Source organism: Diplotaxodon limnothrissa, linkage group LG3, assembly GCF_057381915.1.
Source record: "Diplotaxodon limnothrissa isolate DT_005_m linkage group LG3, D_limnothrissa_male_GT1.1, whole genome shotgun sequence".
NCBI lineage: Eukaryota > Metazoa > Chordata > Actinopteri > Cichliformes > Cichlidae > Diplotaxodon > Diplotaxodon limnothrissa.
The window spans coordinates 50,696,600-50,716,822 of NC_140598.1; the positions used below are offsets into that span (position 1 = coordinate 50,696,600).

The window sequence follows — 20,223 nt, forward strand, 5'->3', positions numbered from 1 at the left end:
CAAAATGCTGAGATATGCCAATGTTTGAGGTAATAGCTCTTTAGAAGTCACCTTGTAAAAAGGTGCAAATAGTGCAAAAAGTTCTATTTTCTGTCTGCCAAATTGTGTTACCATTGGTGGGAGCAGCACTTGATGATGATGATGATGATGACAATGATTACAACAGGCTCATAAACTGGCTAAAGTTAGAATTTAAGATAGGTTTGTTGCTAAATTGTCATTCATTCTTAAGTTGCTGGTTCATCCTTTCAGTTACGGGTTTGATCCCTTAAGTTAGGCGCTGTCATGGTCTGGGTGAGCTGTCTGTGTTTTTCTACTACTTCCCTGTGTATTCACCTCTGGGCAGACCACTTGTCAGTCCACCTGCTCAGCTCACCTGATGGAGATTCAGGACAGTCAACAGTATAGTGCAGTATTTAAGAACAGCATCCACATCTCTTCTCTGCCAGTAGCAGGCAGCATTGCTTCATGCTCATTGTTTCTGTGTTGCATATACCTCAGTTTCCTTGTGCCTGTAGTCAACTCATGGGACTCTCACTCGAGTTACCTGCAGCTCCCATTTCCAGGACACTGGTCACCACCACACCAAGACTCTTTGTCACGGATTAACTCCTCACCACCTCCGTGTCCACCTACCTTCACCTCTTCTGGATATCTTGATTAACAAGGTCGGACCCATGCAAACTGGTCACTCTCAGCTCTCTCTGGAGGAGCGGGAACGACATTTTCGCACCCGCGAGTGTTTTTATGTGGTTCTCTCAATCACTACCTCGCGGTCTGCCCAATTGGGCCAAAAGGCTCCACTCACCAGTAATTCTGGGTGTTGTGGCGAATCCACTTAGCCAAAAAAATGGATCGGACATCAATTGGAGAAACGATAGTCTTTATATAAGGCTTCAAAAGGGGGAATGTACAACAAATAAACTGCTCGACATCAGAGCAACATATAATGGCTTCCCAAACTTTCTTTGCTAGCTAAAAAAACCCCAGAGTAACTTTCGTCTACCACAAAGGATTCTGGGAAACGCAGTTTCTAATGAAAATAACTGTTAAATGCTCCCTTTTAGCAGAAAATTAAATCTATAATTAACAGCCCTCACTAAACATGTGACTAACACTTAAATCACTTACAAAATAATCAGAATGCTGTTATCAAACAAAACTGCAATAAAGTTACAACATCGGGGATATGGGCGGGTGGATCTCTAACTCATTTCAAACACCATTTTCTAAAACCTGTGTCTCTCAGTGTGAACCAGACCACTAATTCCCTTCATGCCCTCATCAATTCTGGGGCCAAGCCAAATCTAACAGACACTACGCTGGCCAAGCAGTTGCATTTGCCCCTAATTCTGCTTAATCCCCCCCATACGTACCACGGCGCCGAAGAATCAAGTTTTTGCCCTTATCACCCTCCAAACCAAGCCTGTCTCCCTAGTCACGTCTGGCAACCACCGGGAGATGCTCGCATTCTTCACATTCATGTCCTCTGACAACCCACTAATTCTATTAATCCACATATTGACTGGTCTGGGCAAAACATCACTAGCTGGAATGTCTTCTGTCTTGCTAATTGTTTAGTTGCTAACTGTTTCACCTCAGCATTTCATATTTCAATGTCTTCTGGAAAACCGGTTGTACATTAAAGCAGATAAATGCTTTACGGCATCCTGGTTGAGATTTTTTTTCTCACACAGTACCCCAATTCACCTCACAAATCAAAAACGCTTTCTGCTTAGCTCTCTGGCCCATCCAATCTCAGCTCAGGCTACCACAGCCAGACCGAGAGACTCAACCTGGAGCTAGAGTCCACTCTCTGCTGCATCACAACACATAATCTGCCAAAATGGTCATCACACCTTCCATGGGTTGAGTATGTGCATGATTCCCTCATTTTATCTACAACTGGTTTCCCCTTTTGAAGCTTCTCTAGGCTGCCAGCCGAGGTGGAGCTTGCCATTCCTTCGGTCCAGCATCATATGCAATACTGTCACGTCTGAACACGAACGCAGGGGGCATTGCCCACCTGGAACCATCAGTCAAGTTACATTTAGAGCGTATTTCCAGGATGCTGGTTGCCACAACAAGACTCTTTGTTCTGCTTCTCTGTCACTGATAAACTTCTCGCAACCTGCCTGCCCACCTGCCTTTGTTTCTTCTGGATCTCTGTATTAACAAGGTCAACTCTCTCCACTCATTCACCTTCCAGGATGCTCACCCAGCCATTTCCCCTCCTACCAGAGCCATACTCACTCCACCTGCCAAGTAAGACACAAATCCAATCATTCCCACGATTATCAGTCTTTGCCTCCCTCACTCCCTTCCTAACCACACTTTCCATCTGTCCACACTTCCGCTACTTCAGATCCTCCCATTCCTTCCTTGTAACAATTTTTCACATTTACTGTATGTTCAGCAACAAAGCTAGGGAGAGAACCATTTTGCTGTTTCATGTGTTTGAATCTACACTTGGATCCACATCCACATACTGGCCTCTGAGCCCCCATGACAAGTGCCTTTTTTGTTTTTGCTTGAACGATTCAGTGTTGAAATAAAATCTAAAATTCCTCTGAAAATGCCCAGATATAACTCGACTGAAAATTTATGAAAAAACAGCGAATGTAAAAGATAAATTTTGACTGACCTTCAGAAAGCTTGGAGAACTATTGCTCAAGACCATTTAGAAAAGAAAAATTAAAGAAAATCTTGCTCCTTGGAAGTAAAATACTAAGGAACGAAGGGTGGCTCAACACTTTGGCACAGTACCATAAATAACACCCTTTGCCAAATGAAGTTCAATGACATCACATACCCAGAATTGCATATTAATTTTGTAGTAATGTGAACTTTGTAATATCTGGTTTGTAAGTCTGGTTTAAGCACGGCAGCACGGTGGTTAGCACTGTTGCTGCACAGCAAGAAGGTCCCGAGTTCAGTTCCACCATCAGGCCGGGGTCTTTCTGTGTGGAGTTTGCATGTTCTCCCTGTGTTTGTGTGGGTTCTCCCCGGGTACGCCGGCTTCCTCCCACAGTCAAAAAATATGCAGTTAGTGGGGATAGGTTAATTGGTCAATCTAAATTGTGAATCTGTGAGTGAATGTGAGTGTGAATGGTTGTCTGTGTCTCTATGTGTTAGCCCTGCGACAGACTGGCGACCTGTCCAGGGTGTACCCCGCCTCTCGCCCTATGACAGCTGGGATAGGCTCCAGCGCCCCCCGTGACCCTGGAACGGATAAGCGGAAGACTCCGAAGTCTGGTTAAAAACTCCACTGCTGTCTCCTATATCTCAACAGGTGCACTGTTGATAGGTTTGTAGCTTGAACCTATTCGCTGGAACGTTGAAGGCAATATAATTACACAGCAAAGCAAGACACGAGTAGGCAAAGTTCTTCATGTTTCTCGTGCACGGGAGAGAACCGGACAAACGCCATTCCTTCGCTTGACCCCAGTTGCTCTCGTTCGTTCTCCCGTAACACTGTTCTTTTATTGAGGTTACATGAATATGCATAGGTTCATTAACATATGACGTCTACATACAAACAAAGAGTATCGTGTGTGTGTGTGTGTGTGTGTGTGTGTGTGTATGTGGTGTGATTTGTGTGAGGTCAAGATGTGACCCTGTGAAGACTCCCCAAAGCTGGTGCCAGGCGTCTAGCAGATCTATCTAAACAAAAGGCTCTTATACTTAAAGAGATATACGTGTGTTTGCTATACCATATATCAACAAAGAGAAGATAGGACCTCTCTGATGTTCCTAGACTGTGGGTGTGCATTCTAGTGTGGAATACACACCAAGCCTTTACAGCCTGCTAAAGATCACAGTCCTATCACTACACAATTGATTATACACCTCTAAGCATATATGGTTAAATATTTCTAAGCATAAATGACAATCAACAATACAAAACCTAACAACTGTATTGCCAAAGAATATTAGTTCACTCATCCAAATCATTCAGTTCAGGTGATCAAATCACTTCCATGGTCATGGGTGTATAAAATCAAGCACCTAGACTTCCAGACTGCTTCTACAAACATTTGTGAAAGAACGGGTCATTCTTAGGAGCTCAGTGCAGTATAGTTCCGTGATGGAATGCCACCTGTGCAACAAGTCCAGTCATGACATTTCAACATATTCCCATATTCCACTGTCAGCTGTTTTTGGTATTACAACAAAGTGACTGACTGGGCACCAGCATAAGAACTTGACTGACCTGCAAAGTCCTGAAGTCCTGACCTTAAACCAACAGAACAGCTTTGGGATGAATTAGAGCAGAAATTCTTTTCATACTTTCTCACACTTCCTCATTCCACCACTAAGTGTCTTTGCCCTCTTTATTCTGTCCAAAACACCAGTTTTGGTAGTACCCGTCAGAGCTACAACTGTAAAAGGTTCTCAATGTTAAATATAAATTAAATGTCCCCGTTTTGAAAATATTCTGTAATGTGTAACTTTAATGTCAGTAAAAAAAATTAGATCTATTATGTTTAGTTGTCTGTAATTTCTTTTCAGACTTGGAGCAAGATGGCTTTTCCAAGAACCCGTTCTTTCATGGCATCATCGCTGAGGTGCCAGAGCAGCACAGAACAAAAGAAGGTGAGGAAGATCATCTTACACAGTTTTCACACACACTGTTTCAAGCTACTATCGAACAACTCTAACCCAGTTACTTACTGTTAAGTCAAATTGTTGAATGTGTCATTGTGTTTCTTAAATTTGTGAAGTCTTAGTTCAAGCAGTAGGATCAAAGCCATTCCTTTGATCCTGACCACCTCTCCAGCCACTCTGTGCTGGGGGAGGTTTTATTGCAGATACATCCTATCTGAAAGATCTGTTTCTTGTGTTGTACGCTTCCTGCTTTTATGGTCCTTTTGGTGAGCAGGAGGTCACACAAACGCAGGACAGCTGCTCTTTGAAGGATTTAGGATAGAGACAGGTGATGAGCATTATGCTCCACTGCCTGGTTCTGACCAAACCTTTCCCTTGTTAGCGAGATAAAGACCGGTTGAAGATGATCTGTTATGTCGTGTGTTCTTCATGAGGAATAAGTCTCTAAACTAGCGGGGCATGTGGAAACACAGACCCAACACTTACACAAACTCGAAACTGATGGGTAATTGTTAAATAGAAGAAACTTTAAAATGAACCTATGCTGTCTAAAATCTTAACAAACTCCTAAAACTACCTAGCCAGCACTGATCTAAAACGCTGCGGAGCAAGTATGTTTAGGATAAAACATCAGCATGTAAAAAATCTTGTCCCACTGAGAAATTCAGTTCTCTGTAAAATAGAATTTGTGGTTTTCAGTGCACTGACACTAAGTGTGCCTCTAAGTTTTAGAGGGAACATGAAGTCTTTGTCGCTCATCAGGGAAAGACAATACGAGAGATAGTAAACAGTCACCTTCTTGTGAGGTTACATTTATAAAGGCTGTTGCACATTAAGTTTGAGCAACACGACAAATCCGATCATTTTTTTCACTGATATAAAGGAAATGTTACATAGTTATGTGTTTACAATAAAACATTATGTTATTAATAATCAGTGTTCTGAATATTCACCGACATTAACTCAATCGGAAGGAACAACAAAACAAATATAAAGATTTAAGAATACTGAAGCTGTTAACCGTAAACTGTAAGCTAGCTTACTGATATTTTTCTTCTTTCAGGACACAGGAAGGTCGGCTATACACTTTACTTCTATTCCTACAGCTCGTTTGTAGGCAGAGCCATTTATATGGAGGACTTGTACGTGATGCCTGAGTTCAGAGGTACAGTACAGCCTCTGAGAAGATGTCACATCATCGCTGTGCATCTGTATTTGCACGAAATCTCAAGTAATGCACATGATCTGTCTTTCAGGGAAGGGTGTTGGTAAAGCACTAATGAGCAAGGTGGCACAGGTGAGTAAAACGTGTGAACACTGTAGAAGATAAACCTTGAGGATTTTCCTATTTTCAATATTTGCACAAAAAAATGATGAACAGTGTCTCAGAGGTAGCATACAGATCTCAGCTCAGCAGTCATTCCTGTCTTCCTTCTTGGTTTTGCCCTCCTGTAGCTGGCTCTGGCTGCTGGTTGCCACCAGCTCAACTTCACCATCCTGAACTGGAACAAACCATCGATGGACTTTTACCTCGGCCAGGGCTGCTTCGATGCCACTGCTACCATAGGCTACCACTGCATGCGCTGCGAGGGGGAGGCGCTGAAGCAGCTGGCTCAGCTTTAAAACAACCCTCATGACTTTGTGACCTTTGCAGCCATGAAGTCAGCCCACGCATTGCAGGGATGGAGCACCACTCAGTGGCCTCTTTCCAAAACTTGACAACTTAAGCTGCTACCACTACATAGGTTGTCTAAAGGTCTGTGCTCATAGGCTGACAGTGCAGCACACCTTTTAAAATGAATATAGTTGAAATATGTTTATATCCACATAAATGGCATAAAATTGGTTTTCTAACTTAGTTGCACTTTTACTCTCAGGTAGTTGATGTTCCAGTCATGAGAAAATGATTTTTATAATAATGTGTATAACATCATAGAATAAAGCTGATTTTATACATTTCTCCTGAGTATGTTTTTGCAAATACTTTTTGACATCTAAAATTATTGATTGATTGAAAATGAAGATAACACTGTTTATATTGTTTTTTACCTTTATGCTTTATGTGAACAACTAAGGTGTGTTGCTTATGAAGTGCCACAGAGAAAATTACATTTTATTTATGTAATTAACACATTTTGAACTCTTAAAGAAATATAACAAAAGGAAAGACACCCAGCTGAACTAAAATGATCCATGTAGCAAACAAAAACTGTTGGGAGCCGCCACCCTTATATCGCCTTTGGGCTTTTGGAGCCTTGACCTGACTTTTAAAAAATAATTGGGAAAAAAAGCACTATGCTGCTAAAAAATTAAAAATAGATATTTGCAAAATTCTGCCTAAATGTGTATTTTACCTGGTTAATGTGCGTGGCGGGCGTGGTCTGCAGCGCCGCTCCAGGGGAAAAGGACGCACCTGAGCGGCACCCGCAATCACGCCTCGCCGCCTTAACGTCTGTGCTCTCTATGCTGTTGTTGGTATGTGTCGGGCTGTGAGCTGAAAAGCTACAGCCGGTGTTCCAGATCAACTGGCGTTTAGATCAACTGGCGTTGGTCGAACAGATGTGTGGCAGTCTTGCGTTTCAGGAGCTGCTACCGACAAACCAGCAAAAAAAAAAACGCCAAATGTGTCATCTGTGACACTTGTGAGGTTAACACACTCCGTCAGTCTTGATGCTGTTGAACAATAATGTTTAAAAACGTCGCGAGTTTACCTGGTGATATCCTCATGCGCGACGCGATCGCGAAAACAGCAAACAATTAACACCACGCCGATGTTGTTCACGGGACAGCAAGAGTAAACGATCGGGAGACTCGTCGTTATCGTCCCCCTCGCACGTTTTTATTTCTCTGGTTTCAGCGTTTTTGCTGCACAACTAAAGCGAGCAGTTTACTTTGTGCACTAACATGGACTCGAATCAACCAGCGCCACCTCTGGCCAAGTGCCACAGCCTACAGCCAGATCAACTTGTGACACACATCTGCACCACGTTTGAATTCGTTTCATGCACAACACATTTGTACCTTTCAATTTTGTCTGTTTGTGCGTCATGCAAATAAACCTTTAAAATGAATGAAATGATATCATGTATCTATTTTGGACCACATTTGTAAAAAATTCCAAATTACATACACAAAGTCATAGGAATCACCACCCCTGTTCATCATGATCTTAATATTTTGGCCCATAAGAAAAACGTCTTGAACAAAAATGACACATCAATATTTCATTAGTGTTGTCACATCACATCCTGTAAGCATCGTCTGTCTGTGTCTTTTCTCTGCAAACAAACATTTTAGAGGTGGTAGTTATATACAGTCTGTATAAGTGTGGTTAATCCAATAAACATTTGTAAGGAGATGGCAGTTACTGTGAATTTACAGGAGTTACACAGTGATTAGTAATAAACAGTGTCCAAAACTTTCATATGATCTTCAATTTGGAATCCATCTACTGACTATCACATAGCAGCTGGAGCAGTCTCCAATGGAGGTGAGTCCACTGCTGCCACCTGTGGCCAAGAACCATAGCCTACTACTAGATTAACTTGTGACACACATCTGCACCTGCTGCTATGATCACATTGAGTAGAGGCTGAGTGGCTGCACTTACCCCTGGTGCATCCAAATCTACCCACAAACCTGTTGAAAGACGCAATGCCAGCAATGTGCAGCCTGACTCATCCTGATTCTAGATGTTCAGCACACACACAGACACAGAGGTACTGTTTAAGGTTTAGTTTTAACCCGAGTCACTGATCATTTACAGTATTACAGAGTCTGGCAGTCTTTGCAAGATGTACACATTACTGTAAGTTTGTAGCTGACTCTCAGGTGTGACAGGTGTGCCAGCAGGAAAGAGGCTCAATAAACCTGCATCCTGCGGTTTGTCATGCAGGATTAAAAGAGCCAGGCTTTGTTCACACAGTTAGGATTGTATTTTACACTGACCCTGGGTCAGTATAAGTGTCATACAGTTTAAATGAAGCACTGAAACTGATGCATTGATGCAATGAAGCTAATTAGGATATTTACTGTCAATCTGTGGCAGCGATAAATCACTTTATTAACTAGTAACTTCATTAGTCCATAACAGAAGCTAATATTTCTGTCCTAACGTGGTTTAAAAAGTAACAGCTTTACTACAATATAATCTAATGCTCACACCATAAACGTTACCACATTAACATTTTTGACACTCACTGACTTTTAATAGTCATTCTATAAATGCTGTCCATTTAAATGGTCTTACCTGTAAACACTGCTGTATTCACCGGATTCCAGCCAGAGTGGATTCTGGAGTCTTTCCACGTTCCTTTTAGTGATCCTCCATCTGGATGGATGATAACAACCTTCTGAACAAATTAGCAGGTGGAGATGGCCCATATCTATGGGACAGATTTGTGCTAATAACGCACATTGTATGGACTGATAACATCCAAAGCGGGTATGAATAAAGTGAATAAAGTCACCCAGTCACTAGCTGTGCCATTACCCAGCATACATCACTCCCTCCATCAATGCAATAATTGATACAAAAGTAAATGCCTGTAATTAATTTATCTGCTTTTTCTCAGGTAGTTGTTTACATTATATCATTTATTGTGTTCAGTATACGTCACTACAATGTGTTTTCGGAAATATCTAAATATTTCAATTAAATTCAATTTTATTTAAATTTAAATTTAAAATTTAAATCCCAATGATCAGGCGACAGCTCAGTTCTTGTCCAAGCAGTTCATCTTTACCAACTAAAAGCTGTCAAACCTAAAATGAGGACGTGGGCTCAGCTTTCAGAAATTGTTCTGAAAGCGAATTTAAAACTGTGGCTTTAAAATGTTCATGAACTGTTACTCTGAGCTGTTGTTTGTATGTCCTTACCAAAATGGTTACTGCAAAGGACTGACCTGAAATCTGGGATATAATGCTTTTGGGGTTTTTCTTTTTAGGCTTTCATTAAGTCCTCTAGTCTATAGTTAATATGAATGACTACATGGAAGTTAATTTGAACACAGTTAAAGTTATTTAACTCTTGCAACCAAGCTGATTCTTTTCAACATCAACATATTAAAACTACAATAAAGCACCACCAGCAGTTTTATCAACTAAAGCTTATTTAATTACATTTAAAAGTCTTGATGGGTTTATCAGTGTCAGTTAGCATTCCACATATCACATTAGTACCTGAATCAGTCTTTTTTCTAATAAAAGGACCATTAATCACAGATACCGGATATACTGCAGTTCATATAGTTCACGGAGTACCTAAAAAGTACTTTTCCTACTGCCACAAGGTGGGGCTGTGCACCAAATGACATGTGAACTTCTTTTAAGAAAGACATGCACTAACCAGATATCATTCAGCTTTTGATGAAAGAACATATTGTACTTTTGTTCTTTAGAGGGAAAATACAGAGGTTGTTTTACAGCCAGGAAAGTTAAACAGTGAGAAACCAAATAATGACCTGAACCAGACATTAGGCTTCAATATAAACTACAAAAAAAAGAACATCTTGATGCATGCTCAACCATCCAGGTAAGTAAATCTCCAAAAGTTGATTCTGCTGCACACATGAAATGTTTGTTTTCATGGCAAAACCACAAACACAGACAGTCATATCTCTGTGTTAAGTCTCCCTTCTTTTTCCTCTGATTGCTGCCAATCGGTTATCCTTTCACCTGTTTGAATGAACAGTAAACACTGAACCTGTCAGGGTCCTGGGATCCCTGAGCAGTTATGGACTAATATTATAATATATATTTTGTATTGCTGTCCCTCGTTATCCCTGCTTGTGTGTGTGTGTGTGTGTGTGTGTGTGTGTGTGTGTGTGTGTTTCTGCGGGCGCCTTCAGGCCTGGTGGGTATGGCCCTGCTGGCGGACTGGCCACACCCGAAGCCACACACCTGCTGCTGATCAGGCCTCGTCGGGGGAGCTACTTAAGAGAGTCTTGGAGCTCCCACTGGCGTGGGATCATTTTGTGAGACTTCCCGTCAGTTCTCCAGCTGGTCTGTTTGTGAGTGTGAGCTTACCAAGTGAACTGAGGGTACTAACTACTGCCTCTATTTTCCCAGGAAGGATTGCTGGATGAGAGGGCAGCAGACACAGAGTGCACTGGCACGAGGGAGCAGACACATGGGCACAAACACTGGGAGAAGACACGGAGTGGAAGTCGGGAGCACACGGGGATGTATTATTGTTGTGTATCAGTTCCATCACTGTAAATAAACGCACTGCTTGTACATAGAGCACCGTGCCTGGGTCCTCCTTCCCCACACCCCCCACGGTTTGCCATGCCCTCTGCACACACCAGGCAATGCTGCTAAAATTCTTTATTTATTTAATCTTTATTACTTTCGGTTTCTCTCCAGCAGTAATCGGAAGGCATGTGACTGCAGATTAACGATCATGATTATTTTATACATATTTTACTTAAGCCCTCATAGTGCTCCTGAGAGTCCAGGTTTATTTTATGATTTAGGGGTTTTATTGCACTACTTTTGGAACATTGTACCATGTAGTCATCTTACTCTGAGAGTTTGTGGGCTTATTGTGTTGCTTTTGCCACTGTTGTGTTCTGAATTTACATGAAACTAGATGTTAAAAAGTTGTATTATTTATATGGTTATACAACACAGCTAATGCATTCTCTCATAGCCATCATTTGGCACAACAAGACGGATGTGAAGCAGACAAAAACCCAGAAAAATACCAAACATTGTTGTGGTTACATATGAGACTGATGAGGGTGTGTTAGGTAATTTCCAGTTCTCATCTGAATGACAACATTTGATTTAATAAGGAGATTTTTTTCTACAATGATTTTCCAGGCATTGTGATCAACATTACTGCCATGGGGCAACTTCAAGCTGGTGCTCTGCAAAACCAAGCTGCAGCATTATTTGGAGCGAGCCCCAGTACCATCTCCAAATGCAAGGCCAAGTATAACAGGGGAATGTCAGAGACAAACCCCAAAGTGAACAAGTTTGCTCTCAGTGTCAGCACTGAGGAGAACTGTAGGCTGTAGCTACAGATTTATGGTCATGGTTTGCAGGATGATCTGGCAGACGGCTCTCTACACAGTCAGTCACTGCCCTGCACTCAGACCTGTCTGTATTGTTATTCCCAAAATGATTCACTGGAACCAGAAGATGTGGTGGAACATTATATTCTGCAATGAGTCCAGATTCTGCCTATAGCAGCTGGATCGAAAGGTCAAAGTTTGGAGTTGTTTAGCATTGGCTCAGAAGATTTGATACTCACTCTGCTGCTCAACCCACAAATTAGTTTTCCTTTATTGCCAAGAAGCACAAAAAAGAAATAATTAACCAGACCCAAACACAAATTTCCTAAATCTTTTGCTGCGTTTAGCCCGAATCACGCAGTACAAATGATAAACACAGAATAGAAATGGTCACCCCGAATTCCCTAAACCTTCGTGTTACTTGTATTTTTAATTTCAGGGATACTTTGTTTTGTAATTTGAAATTAAATTATGTAAATGAACTGCATGTTTTATTTACTAAATTTTGATTAAGCATTGATGCCAACTTAAAATGAAACTGACAAGATATTGAAACTGAAAAAAAATTATTGTAACTGAAATAAATGTACTGAAAAATCTTGTATTGAAACTGAAAAAAATAAAACAATTGAAACTATAATTTTTTTGTTTTGCTTAAAATTCTCTTTGTTCAGTTTCAATCTGCTGGTTCTGTTTGTCTTCTGGGGGCGCGCTTGATTCCAACCCACATGTATTTGCATACATTATAGAGGCCACTAATGCTGACCAAGCTGCCATCTTTCTCTCTTCACCTCTTTCATTAGCTGCTTCATTTTCAGGTGGGACCCTCTAAAACAGGTAAGTAATCATTTTTTGTCATCTTTCTTTGGTATTCCACTGGACTGGAGTTTAGTTTAGTTTTTTAGCTACATGCTTTTCCCCTCTCCAAAGCAGTTACTTGTTCTTTTCATTTAAGAATACAGCCCACATTATTATTGAATTTTTCCTGACTGCCTTCAGTTGTGAAGTCTTCCTGTTCTCCTCTGTGTGGCATAGGCTCTAATTTTTGTTAGTAAAGTGTAAAATTTCCTGAGTTGTCTTTCTTTTCCTTTAGTGAGTTGGGCCTGCTGATCCTTGTTTACAAGATAGGGGAGGGTAGAAGTGTTTTCACTTCCTGCAGAGTCTGGCTAATTTGGCCCGGAGGGCATCAACTGTGAAATGGACCTGTCTTATCCTTTCACTTAGAAGTTGTTTTGTGCTCTCCCTAGAATCAACACAGCTCTGTGTCCCCTGACCATGAATCCAAGGCACAAACTCTTGGGAACGACTCTAGTTTGTCTGTATCTTAGGTTGATGCGGAGATTGTTCCTATAATCCGCTAGTTTCCTTGAGTCCTTTTTATACTTCCACACCAATTGAAGGGTGTTCCTCCCAAAGTTTAGGGCAATATGTCTGTGAAGGTTCTCAGTCATTGTTTGCTAAGTTACTGTTTTACAAAAAGTAAGAAAAAATAGTAAAACACTATTATTATTTATAAGACCCCAAATTATAGTTGCTTGCCTGAACTGCTAAACTGAATGTTTTCAGTGGTTGAATTTTGTGTTTGATTAATTTCTGGCTTTTCAGAGTAGTCCAATGTGCTGCATCATATTTTGGTATAAAACTATGAAGTGAGTGTAAGTTCCTCACTCCAGTTCAAAATGGTTGCACATCGAGGACATACCGAGAAGCAGAGACAAGTTTGCATTTTCTTTTTTATAGCACGTGGCATGATAAGCACTGTTTGTTAAGCACTGTTTAAACAACTGAAAATGTATTTCTTATTACTCATGTCTTTTTCATTTACTAAGAAATTATTTGTGTGGGGAAACAACAGAAAAAATGCACAAAAATGCTTTCACTTTGAATTTTAAAGGTGTGTCGATAATACCCACAGTAGAGTCAGATGAATGATAATAATTTAATTTGTGCAATGTTATTTCCCTTTGAAGATGAAACAACGAACAGGCAACACCCACCCGCGAGTCTATAAATAATATAAACACGCCGTCGACTCACATAACCTTCAGACGGAGAACCTGAAAGGATCGCAGCCTCACTTTCTAAACAAAGCAATGGCGCCAGTCGATGTTATGAACCCCCACTATGGGTGGGGGTTGAAGAAAAATCCCCACCTGCTGAAAGGTAAGTAATATAAAAACTGAAATAAATGTGTAATTATTAGTAATTTAATGAGTCTATATTCAAATGTCTTAAAACATGTTTGTTTGCTATTTACAAAAAAATCTGTGAAATTTTGTGAAGCGAAAGCACGTTCACATATTTGTTTTTTGTAATGTTGTACCTAGAGATACACTTAGGTATCAGATAATATGAATAAAATTGCTGACCTGCTAACTGCTACGGTCACCTTTATTTTCTTTTTTTTAATTTTTAAAATATTCTCTGTTGTGGTTCACTCTAATGTATGGTATAATTATTTAAAACGTATTTGTAGCTATATTTAGTCTAAAAACTGCAAAGTAAAATTCTCTCTGTTCTGTGCTATGTGTGTTTAGAATACACTGAGAAATATGTAGGAAAGTCACTGGACCACGACTCTGCACCACTGTCCACTGCCGAGCCTGGCTCAGCTGAGCAGGTGGTGAGGAAGGTAAATAGAGGCTGAAGGAGTCCATCATTAATTTGAGCTTTCTTCACATTTTAAGGCTCCTGTCACACCTATACTCAGCACTGATTTAATACTACATGGAAACAAAGATACTAACTGTCACCTCTCATAACCTTCAGGTGCTCCTAAACAAGGCAATGTGTGAAATCTTCGTTATCTTGGCTAATGGTCAAAGGTGTTCGATGCTCCTAAGCGCCATGCAGCTGCAAGAAATGATTGTGAGCATTTTCAAAGAGGAAGTGCAGAAAATGCTCATCAAGAAAGGTAAGTAACATAAAACAGAAAATAAATACATTAAAATTATAGTTATCAGCACTTAAAAACTCTATATTCAAATTTCTTAATAATTTCTTAATCTCTTCATATATTATATTATATTATATTATATTATATTATAGTTACTAATAAAACGGCTCAACTGCTAACTGCTAAGGATCACCTTTATTTACAATCAAACTCTCACGCAGTTCATTCTAATGCAGGGAACATAATATAATTATTTATGACACATTTGTAGCTATATTTAGTTTAAAGGCTGCGAAGTAAAATCCTCCCTGTCCGGTGTTATGTGTGTTTAGGATACAATAAGGATAATATCAGGCTGCTGGCTGATGACAAGCCACTGGATGATGACTCTGCACCAGTGAAAAAATACGGGATCAAAGCCGGCTCAACTGTACAGATGGTGAGGAAGGTTAACAGAGGGTGAAGGAGTCCATCATTAATTCATCTGACTACATCAAATTCATGAATCATAAATACACGTAAAGAAAAAGATGCACGATTCTGATTGAAGTGTAGCACCTTTTGCTTTTGCTCCCCTTTGCACTTTTGTCACATTTTACGGTTCCTGTCATACTTATGCTAATTCTGTATTAAACTGAATAGATAATGATTCATTGAAGTGAACATTTTTATCTGACATCTTTATTTTAATATCATATTTTTTTTTAAAAACATGAACTAAGTCTGAAGTTCCTCACTACAGTTCAAAATAGCTGGACGTCGAGGGCTCACTGAAAAGCGGTGACATGTCTCTAAAATATTTGCGTTTTCTTTTGTCTCCATGATATGTGGTATAAAAAATGTTAAGCGCTGTTTAGCAAAGGTACTAACTGTTACCTCTCATTACCTTCAGACAGACAACCTGGAAAGATCACAAGTTCCCCGCCTAAACAAGGAAAATTGTAAACTCGGCATTATCTTGCCTGATGGTCGGAGGTTGTCGATGATGCTGTGCCCCGGACAGCTGCAGAGTATGACTGTAAGCCAGTTCAAAGAGGACATACTGAGAGTGTGGGCCATCCATGGTAAATAACCTAAGAACTGAAAACTGATACATTAAAAAATAAATTATGACCTACAGTCCTCAATGAGGATAGGATCAACTGTCCGTAAAACCTGTTTTATTTTTGTTTTTTGTTGTTGTTTATTTTACAAAAAAAACTATTAAATGTTGTGAATGGGAGTGCAAACACCTTCAAAGATTTTTTAAAATTTTTTAATTGTTGCACATACAGTTACTCAAACCTGTTTAATACTGTGTGTGTAGGATACACTGAGAAACATGTCACTCTGCGCGTTGAAGGCAAGACACTGGACAACCCCTCTGCATTGCTGGCTGATTGCGGAATCAAAGCCGGCTCAACTGTGCAGGTGATTAAGGTTCAGGGACGTGGAAGGGGTCCATCATTAATTTGAGCTTTCTTCTCATTTTAAGGCTCCTGTCACACCTATGCCCAGCACAAATTTAATATCACAGGGAATAAATTATAATTCATTTCTGTGTAAATGTTTAGTTTACATTTTTATTTTAACTTAATATTTTGGTATAAAAACATGAACCGAGTTTCATCACTTCATTGCAAAATGGTTGCACTTAGAGGACTCACTGAAAAGAGAAGACAGGTTTCTAAACTATTTGTGTTTTCCTTTTTTTATGATATGTGATCTAATAAATGTGTTAAGCGCTGCTAAACAAAGGTAGTAACCGTCTCCTCTCATAACTTTCAGATGCTTTTAGAAGTCTTCATTATCTTGCCTGATGGTCGGAGGGTGTCGATGATGCTGTGCCCCGGACAGCTGCAAAGTATGACTGTAAGCCAGTTCAAAGAGGACATACTGAGAGTGTGGGCCATCCATGGTAAATAACCTAAGAACTGAAAACTGGTACATTAAATAAATAATGATCTAACCTACAGTCTTTAATGAGGATATAATCAACTGTCCGTAAAACCTGTTTTCTTTTTGTTTTTTGTTGTTGTTTATTTTACCAAAAAAAAAAAAAACCTATCAAATGTTGTGAATAGGAGTGCAAACACCTTCAAAGATTTTTTTTAAATTTTTTAATTGTTGCACATACAGTTACTCACACCTGTTTAATACTGTGTGTGTAGGATACACTGAGAAACATGTCACTCTGCGCGTTGAAGGCAAGACACTGGACAACCCCTCTGCATTGCTGGCTGATTGTGAAATCAAAGCCGGCTCAACTGTGCAGGTGATTAAGGTTCAGGGAGGCGGAAGGGGTCCATCATTAATTTGAGCTTTCTTCTAAATTTTAAGGCTCCTGTCACACCTATGCCCAACACAAATTTAATATCACAGGGAATAAATTATAATTCATTTCTGTGTAAATGTTTAGTTTACATTTTTATTTTAACTTAATATTTTGGGATAAAAACATGAACCGAGTTTCCTCACTCCATTTCAAAGCAGTTACACATAGAGCATTCACTGAAAAGAGAAGACAGGTTTCTAAAGTATTTGTGTTTTCCTTTTTTTATGATATGTGATCTAATAAATGTGTTAAACAAAGGTAGTAACCGTCTCCTCTCATAACTTTCAGATGCTTTTAGAAGTCTTCATTATCTTGCCTGATGGTCGGAGGCACGTGATGCCTCTGAGCGCTAAACAGCTGCAAGAAATGACTGTGAGCCTTCTCAAAGAGGAAGTGCTAAAAATGCTCATGATGAAAAGTAAGTAACCTAAAAATTGTTAACAAATAAATAAAAATTATAATGATAAGTGCTTAATGACTCTACATTCATTTTTTTTTTTTTTTTAAAAGAATCAATAAAATTTTATGAAGTGCAAATGCCTTGGAAGATTTTTTCTTGAAATTATTTTTTATTATTATTCATAATAAAAATATATTATTATATTATTAATTAACCGCTACGGATCACCTTTACTGACAATCACTCTGATGTGGCTCACTTTAATGCAGGGAACATGGTATAATTATTGATGACATATTTGTAGCTATGTTTATTTTAAAGACTGTAAAGTAAAATCCTCTCTGTCCTCTGTTAAGCTGTTGTAGGATACACTAAGGATGTTTTGAAGCTGCACATTGATGGCATGCCACTGGACAACGGCTTTGTACTAAAAATCAAAGCCGGCAAAAAAGTGCAGGCGGTGATTATGGTTCACGGAGGATGAAGGAGTCCATCATGAATTCATGTGACTACATCAAATTTACAGGATATACCGAACCATAAATACATGTAAAGAACAAAACACAAAATTCTGATTGAAGTATTGCATCTATGGCTTTCCTTCTTCTTTGTACTTTCTTCACATTTTACGCCTCCTATCATACCTATAGTCAGCACTAATTCAGTATTACATATTAATAATGATTAATTGAGGTGCAAAAGTTTTGTTTTATTTTATTACCAAGTTTCTGGGGCTTCTGTTTTCGCAGTCAGAGGTGTGTGCCTGAGATGACAATATTAGGATTATTTAGTCTCACTGACATCACATAGATCCACTGTCTGAAACAGAGGATACAAACAATCAGTAAGGAAGCTCGTATTATTATTGTTACAGGAAGAAATTAGAATAAATGTAACAATACACAGACGAACCTCCACAAAGTAAATACTGAAACAAACGAACACATTGATTGTCAATTTCCTATGTGATACATTATCTTTTTACAATGTACATGAATAAATGCCCATCACCAAATGTTATTGGTTGGCTCACTGATGTCTGTATGTAAACATTGTGATTCACAAATGATCCTAGATTATATTTTAAAACGTAATTGTTCATTTTCTGTGACATGTTTTGTTCAGTTAACAATCACAACAATTAAGTAAATCTTTTTCAGAATATATTTAATGACTCAAAGCTAAATGTGGAAGAAATAAATAGGAATCTGGCTTCCTCGTGGTTTGCATCATTTAACTTTGATAAAATAGAAGACTGTCTCAGAGAAATCAGACTGTCAATGAAAAAATTAAATGCAAAATGTTCCATTATGTAACCTCAAAGAAACGTTCTCTGAGGAAATTTCCACCTTATCCTGATTATTATACTAGTTTAGCTGTTTCTGTAAATACTTTAAAATCAACATTGGGACAACTAAACCACATTTTCCAATAACAAATTTAAAAAAGAGATCATATTTTACATGATGATTTTTACTTATCTGCATGGGCTCTAAGTAACGTCATGGCAGGAAGAAAGAAAAATCTACAAGCTTATATCAAATGAGGTGTTGCTAACTTGTTCAAATCCTGGCGTTGGAGCTTGGACAATTCAGGCCAATATTTTACTCAAATACATCAGGCCACATTTAAGTATTTTGTTATGATCTTTAATTTGAGTTTCTAGTTATAATCTTAATTATTTTTACCCTTTGCTCTTTTCACCACACCAAACCAATAAAGGACCAAACTGCCTGTCCATTTCTTGCTCCACTCTCCCATCACTTATTATACATGCCCTCAAAATACTTGATATCTTCCAATCAGGGCAGCAGTTCATCCCCGAAAAGTGGTGCTGATGGGCGCTCCACCCATTCAGCTGGAACCATGGCCAGACTTTAGGTGCTGATTCTCATCCCAGTTTCTTCACACTCAGCTTCATTAGCTGAAAATGAGTGAGCGATGAAAAAAGCTTGTTTTGTTACACCAAAAGAAGAAGCTTAAGCTTTTGATACCTCACAGTCCCTGAAGTGAAGCGAAAATGTGTGGAAGAATCTTTAAAAAAAAGTTAACTTCTTTAACTGGTCAAACGGTGTAATTGGTGCATGACTCACATCACAGTGAAGCCGTTCATTACCTGCACAAACGTCGAGAGAAAAATTGTGAATTTAGAAGATCTTGCCCTGCAAGCAACAACATGCTAAACTGTAGAAGTCAAGCTTTTATTGCTTTCAAAGTGAAACCACATCATCTTCAGACAAATTTAAAGCTTCGGTTTTCATAGAATTATCTGCACTCTGTTCATTTGGATCCCACCTGTTATCCTTCTCAAATTTGATCAGTAAACACAGACACGGACCTCTGCACACACCAGGGAACGTCCCCAAGACTGTTTTACTTTGTTTTTGTCATTTTCATTTTCTTTCCAAGAGTTACAAGAAGTCATACGACTGCACTTCTATGGTTTTACTTTATATAATGAGAGTCTTAGTGCTGCTGCGAGTGGAGATTTATTTATGTGATGATTTATGGGTTTTATCACTTTATATTTAGTAAACTACCACCATGAAGTCAAAGTTGATCTGACCGGTGACGCTGTGTTTCTAGCATTATGACCTGGATTCATTATTTTATTTGGAGAGTTTTGGGGATTATTGTGTTACTTCTACAGTGTTCTGAATATGCATGTTAGAATTATTTAATATGAATGTTTGTAAAATAGGACTGATGAATCCACTCAGGGCCACCATTTGGCACAACAACCAGGATGTAAAGAAGCAAAAACCAAACCAAGCATTGTTCTGGTTACATAACAAACACTGATACAAACAGTTCTCGTTAGTAGGTAGTTTCCAATTTGCAGCTCAATGACCGTGTTTGAAAGCATGTTGTAAAACCAGATTTACTTCTACACTTAGCTACGAGGCATTATGATGAGCATCACTTACATGTTTCAGCTGTAGTTGAACTCTATCATTTACAGATCATCTTGGGTTCCATATTTAAA

At 39.1% G+C, this 20,223-nt stretch overlaps 2 protein-coding genes across 2 annotated transcripts in view; both read left to right on the plus strand.

The window, feature by feature from the left end:
• LOC146636470 (thialysine N-epsilon-acetyltransferase-like) overlaps positions 1-6,495 on the plus strand; it is a 31,054-nt gene extending 24,559 nt beyond the window's left edge. Inside the window, exons 3-6 of the mRNA XM_085349532.1 lie at positions 4,513-4,596; positions 5,672-5,773; positions 5,865-5,905; positions 6,064-6,495. Coding sequence (XP_085205658.1) covers positions 4,513-4,596; positions 5,672-5,773; positions 5,865-5,905; positions 6,064-6,231 — 395 coding nt within the window. The 3' untranslated portion in view covers positions 6,232-6,495. The remainder of the gene's footprint in view (positions 1-4,512; positions 4,597-5,671; positions 5,774-5,864; positions 5,906-6,063) is intronic.
• A 6,933-nt stretch (positions 6,496-13,428) lies between these two features.
• On the plus strand, positions 13,429-17,812 carry LOC146636471 (uncharacterized). Its single transcript, XM_085349537.1, has 8 exons — positions 13,429-13,790; positions 14,165-14,259; positions 14,397-14,541; positions 14,856-14,962; positions 15,416-15,587; positions 15,830-15,933; positions 17,126-17,255; positions 17,594-17,812. Exons 1-8 carry the CDS (start codon positions 13,721-13,723, stop codon positions 17,719-17,721), a joined length of 951 nt encoding a protein of 316 aa, XP_085205663.1. The 5' UTR covers positions 13,429-13,720; the 3' UTR covers positions 17,722-17,812.
• Positions 17,813-20,223: the final 2,411 nt, after the last annotated feature.